This window comes from Triticum aestivum, chromosome 6A (assembly GCF_018294505.1).
Source record: "Triticum aestivum cultivar Chinese Spring chromosome 6A, IWGSC CS RefSeq v2.1, whole genome shotgun sequence".
Lineage (NCBI taxonomy): Eukaryota > Viridiplantae > Streptophyta > Magnoliopsida > Poales > Poaceae > Triticum > Triticum aestivum.
The window spans coordinates 543,851,426-543,856,868 of NC_057809.1; the positions used below are offsets into that span (position 1 = coordinate 543,851,426).

The following is a 5,443-nucleotide window of genomic DNA, read 5'->3' on the forward strand; positions in this document are numbered from 1 at the left end:
TACTCATGAATACTATTATCCCCTAATCGCTTGTCATTAGCATCAAAACTTACTTCAGGGCTAAGATGTGGTTTCACCCTAGCCGCCACCACCTTCCACACCTAAGTCATGTGATCGGATCTACCAAAGCACCCGTCGTTGCTCCCTGTACATGTGGATGCATTTAAGTGTTGCGCCTATTACGGTTGGGTGAATCACACAACGGATTCTGAGAGGAGAAGGTGATTGTATGACTATTTGTGCATTGACTTCTTGCTCCGGCTGAACTTTTGCTAGGCGGTGACGGCGGTGCTTCCGTCCGGGCCGACGATCGTCGAAGGTGAGTTGTTGGTGGCAGCAATTCCATCTATGTAGGTGGCAGCGGCGACCTTCTACATCCCAACAAAGCGGTCCTCCGCTCGGACACGTGGATGGCGCCGTGGTCCTGTGTTGCTGTTTGTTTGTCGCAACAGGATAGAGGGTCTTGGACCTTCAGATCCGGCAGCAACGGCAAATATGGTTTGTCAACCGATTATGCAACACTGGAGAAGATGTGCAGGACTGCCGAAGTGTCCCAAATAGGTGGCAACCGGCACTTGTTGTAGCTTGACTGGCTGCTTATGCGGGCATGGTCTTCACTTGCTTCGCATCTCACATCAAAACCGTGCCTATCATGTAGTTGATGGGATCGCGGAAAGTGGTGGCGACAACACATGATGACTTAAATTTTGGTGGTGTTTCTTGAGTACCTGGTCTCGAGCACCGGGGTGAAAACCCAAGGCCTAAATTAATTGGTTATACCTGGCAATGGCAGTGTTCTTGCGTCGGTATCTTATGGAAGGCATTACTCGGATTTGCTCAGTCCTTATCTTTTGGGTGAAAACCCGGGATTTGACCTTCAGTGGTTGGATCCGACGATGATGGCGCTTGATCGCCGTTCTCTTGCTAGAGGCCTTGCTATTAAAGAACCTTTCACGCTGTCTTTGTGATGGCAAAAGATGGTTCGATCGATGTTTTGATTACTTTGAAGTTTTTTTTCTCCGCCTCCCTAACGAAAGGTTATTTTTAAGGATTAACAAATATAGTAATGTGAAGATGAATCACAATCATACTTCATGGTTCAAACTCGAAATTAAAGGTAGAGCCCCTCCAAAGACTGCTCAAACGGGAGGGAGGTGCGAAAAGCCAACACATGTTCTTTTGAGAACCAAAGCCACGGATGTTTTATGTACTGCAATTGCAGGAGAGATACACTTTGGCACGCGTGCGACTGCTGCAGAGTGCGGACTGATGCGCCCCCAAACCAGGCCCCCAAGCTCAGTCGCCTGCACACATGAACAGAGCGAGGGAGCAAATCTACTGCGACATGCGCGGGCGGACAAACATACACATGCGCGCACGCGCGTACTCCCCTGCATGCATCGACCAACCACTGAGTTACAAGTGACACACGCACGCACACACATAACAACAACTACCAAGGACACACACTGGGAGCGGGAGATCCGTCCGGCCCGGCGTGCGGCGGCAGGATCAGACGGGGATGTGGTCGAGCTCGTCGTCGTCGGCGGCGACGGACTGGCTCTGCAGCCGGCGGAGCTTGAAGGAGGAGAGCTTCTGGGGGCCGTCCTTGGGCGCGTCCTCGAAGCGGATGTAGGTGTAGGTCCAGGCCCCGGAGAGCGTGCCGAGGACGGGGCCGAGGAAGTAGAGCCAGAGGCCGGGGTAGCGGTTGCTGGCCAGCGCCGGGCCCAGCGTCCTCGCCGGGTTCATCGATCCACCTGACACCGCCCTGCACTCGATCGGTCGCCGTCGCGTCTCAGTTTTATTCCATCACTAATCCCGTTTATTATATCAGAGCATAATACTACTAGACTAACATATTCATCGTCTGACGCGGCCACTATCAATCATGTCATTGTACTTAGCGTGCGTGCCCCATCGCTCCATGCTAGCTCAGGCCATGGAGGATACGGTCAAGGTTACCAAGATTAAGAATGTTATCAACGACTCCTGTTTGGCCCTTCCCTTGGGTGCCAAGAGCCAAGTGGTGATTAACTGGGCCTAATTAAGGAATTTCTCGTTTTGGGCGTGAGTGAGAATGAATTAGATACTGCGTAGTCCAAGTAGTGATTTCTTAACTACTACTAGCCGGCAAGGGGAGGTGTTAATTGATTAATCTCTAAGTGTAGTGTATATATTTACCCTGCGAAGATGGAGGTAATGCAAACGGAGGAACCGACAGCCAACCCAGCCAACTCACCCACCTGCATGAACAACACGGGAAAAAACAATGTCAGAATCAATGATTTTACAGAGGTCGACAAATGGCAATCAGCATCCAAGACGGCGGCCGGACGACTTACCGCTCTGGTGTCCGTGGCGACGGCGAGGGTGACGAACATCATGTTGAAGGTGACGACGACCTCGATGACCAGCGCGTGCCAGTGCGGCCCGACCGGCTCGGTGGTGCCGATCACGGTGATGGGGTGGAGCACGGCCTTGAGCACGAAGGACGCGCAGATCGCGCCCGTGAACTGCGCCGCCCAGTAGAACGGGACCTGCACAAGCACAAGCACAATCATCCATCAGAACAGATGCACATCGAATCGGTTCGTGAATATGTGCAGCTAGCATGGTAACTGGGCGGCTGGCCGGCGGAATAGGGTGCCGATCGAAAGGCCGCGCTGCATGCGATCTCCGGCAGATCCGGGCCTCGAATATATGGCACATGCCCCAAATCTCACAGCACCCACGCCACGCGCGCGTGCCCTCGACGAACCTGCGAGCTAGCCCCACACAGACATGGCCTGCCTCAGTGCCCCACGCACTAGGCAGCCGGTACGTACGCAGGCAGCAGGAGAGCTCCTGCGGCCACGACACATGTAAAGGTCGTCTTCTAGGTCGAGCCGGAAGGCGATTTCGCACGGTGAAAATGCCGACTAAAAGCGGTATCAGTGTTAAACCGGTCGGTTGGTGTGGCACAGTACCGGCGTTAGTGCTGGCGAGTGCCCCCGGCCGTGTATCTCCTGTGATCGATGCATACGCTTTGCCACCACTAACTGAACCATCGCGGTAAGAAAAAGAAAGCTTTTCATTCATATTTTCCGACTAGAAAAGGCTTTCTTTTCATATATCTGATGCGACCGAGCTTTAGGTTGGTGCCTCGACCGATCACACCTCACACATATAGCCTGCCTAATAGTGCTGTTTTTGTGCTACATGCAAAGTTATTTCTTCCAACAAACTCCAACTAGACAAATCGACAGGGAAAGGGACGTGCGAGGCGAAGCAGCTAAGCTACTCCAAGTGGCTACTCATTGTACTGGGCTTCTGGGCATCGTTTTGGTGTATAAATACCATCATGAAAGGTACTACCCGATTGGTTGGTTGGGACAACAAGTTACGCGAGCATATACCCTAACCCCGTTGCTTTTGACTCTGCTTATAGCTTATAGCTAAGTCCACAAGCTAGACGCTATGTCGACTCAATAATTCGCCGACTACGCTTAAAGAAGCGATTGAATTTGGCAGTATATATCACGTCCATGACAACACCCTGAAAAGTACGTGTGAGTTAACTGAGTTTTTAGCCATGACTAAACAAATCAGCATGTGATCATCCCATTTTCTAGCTAGCCTGAAAACGGTCTTTCAAATACTGAAGCAACTGTGGTAATCTAATAAGGCGATGAACATTTCTTTAACCGGAGGCGGTCCTGAGCATTGTACGTAGCCGTGACAAAGCAATCCATGGGTTTTCTTGTGCGACTTGTGTCATCCGGTCGAGATAGTATCTCGGTCGATGAGTGGGGTGTTTGCCAAGATCTCTTCGTTGGAAATAACAGACTAAGAGAAAGCGAGAAGATTAACGTGATTACTAGTAGTGGGATGGCTTTTGTGGCTGAATGATCTAGGCGTTTAGCAGCTAGTGCATATGCAGCGTCACTGCTCGACTGCCCAGAGTTGTGTCCTGTTGCGTAACGTATGTAGTACCTGAATCCAGGGGAAATGGCGGAATATGGCGAAGGCGAGGGTGACGGCGGGGTTCATGTGCGCGCCGGAGATGTGGCCGACGGCGTAGATCATGACGACGACGATGAGCCCGCCGGCGACCGACTGGCCGAGCTGCGATATGCGCGTGACGTCGTGGGCGCTGATCGCCGCCGCCCCGCACGTCACGAACACCAGCAGGAACGTGGACACCACCTCCGACACCACCTGCAGATCGACACAACAGTTCGCGTCATTCATTCATGCTCTGAATCCAGTGGTCGGTCACGCGGCCGGCGCAGTTCTATGATCGATCGAATCGATCGGTCTGGCTCACCTTCTTGAGGAGGTGGGGAGGGAAGTAGTCGGCGATGGACCGCTCGGTGTAGTACACCATGCTGGGCGTGGCGGAGTTCTGCACCGTGCCGATGTCGTGGATCTCGCTGGAGAAGGTCGCCCTGGAGTTCGACCTCGAGTTGGTGGCCATTTCCAAAGTCGACCAACTAGCAGAGCTATCACAGCACCTGAGACTGAGCTCCTGCTTTGTAGGTGGAGAGGAGGAAGCTTACATGAACTAGCTTAGCTCGCTTGCTCTTTGGGGAGATGAGAGCGGGGTATTTATAGGGCTGGACCGGGCGCGAGGTGGCAGATACTAGCAGTCCACACTCACCTTTTAATTAGGCCTGGGTGTCGGATAGGCACTGGGCTTGTGCTGCTGCTTAGCTCCGATCAATCTCCCGCCCTCCGTGTTTTTCCAGTAGTTTTCTTGTTTTTAAATCTGCTCGAACACGTTGTCGCATGGGCATTGGACGAAATAAACCAAATCCCGGGCTTGTTCTCTTCTGCTTAAGGGCATGCATAAACGTGTTAGGACCATGCCCGGGGGCGAAAAGTACGCAAACGATATTTCAATCGGCCGATAGAAGAAATGATTGCAGTTGTAAATTCGCAGGTGCCTATAATATGCCGGGATAAAGGCGCCGACGTCGGCGTCGTGACGCCGATGTACGGGGACGAACCGATTCTTTTAAGCCAGGGTTGCTCCGGAGAAAGAAATTCTATTTTGTAGGTGATGATGGATGGATATTTCATGGGAGGGGGGGTCTCCTACGTCCGTCCCCATGGCTCACGGCCTCACGCTTGCGAGCTTGTGTTTAGGTTGACATTGGCATATTCTACTGCCCTAGAAGACACGCAGTGCAGGCGTGATGAGCCAACGCCAACCAGGACAGCCGTGCCGGAAGTTTATCATTGGCCGGAGGGGCATTGTCCCTGTCAGCAGTTGCCGCCATTTCCAGATCAACGATGGAGCCCGATCAACTGGATATTTTTCAAATGCAGGGTTGCTCATGCCGAAACCCAAGCTATCAAATTCAAATGATGAGTAGTTGCAGATTTGCTAAGATGCCATTACAATAAGGGGTTATCTTAACCACTCTCTCCGCACTGCCGTCACCGCTGCCGAATGGGAGGC

At 52.4% G+C, this 5,443-nt stretch overlaps 1 protein-coding gene across 1 annotated transcript; it reads right to left on the reverse strand.

Moving 5' to 3' along the window:
- Nucleotides 1-1,155: 1,155 nt before the first annotated feature.
- On the reverse strand, nucleotides 1,156-4,567 carry LOC123128380 (aquaporin NIP2-1). Its single transcript, XM_044548364.1, has 5 exons — nucleotides 4,307-4,567; nucleotides 3,973-4,197; nucleotides 2,343-2,537; nucleotides 2,182-2,243; nucleotides 1,156-1,768 (listed from the first exon to the last, which is right to left on the reverse strand). The coding sequence occupies exons 1-5, from the start codon at nucleotides 4,454-4,456 to the stop codon at nucleotides 1,513-1,515; spliced, it is 888 nt and encodes a 295-aa protein (XP_044404299.1). The 5' UTR covers nucleotides 4,457-4,567; the 3' UTR covers nucleotides 1,156-1,512.
- Nucleotides 4,568-5,443: the final 876 nt, after the last annotated feature.

Coding starts and splice junctions, on each gene's coding strand:
- LOC123128380 (XM_044548364.1), bottom strand. CDS start 4,456: ATGGCCACCAACTCGAGGTCGAACTCCAGGGCGACCTTCTCCAGCGAG. Junction 4,198..4,306: donor CTCCCCACCTCCTCAAGAAG/GTGAGCCAGACC, acceptor GTCGATCTGCAG/GTGGTGTCGGAGGTGGTGTC. Junction 2,538..3,972: donor GCCATTTCCCCTGGATTCAG/GTACTACATACG, acceptor GTGCTTGTGCAG/GTCCCGTTCTACTGGGCGGC.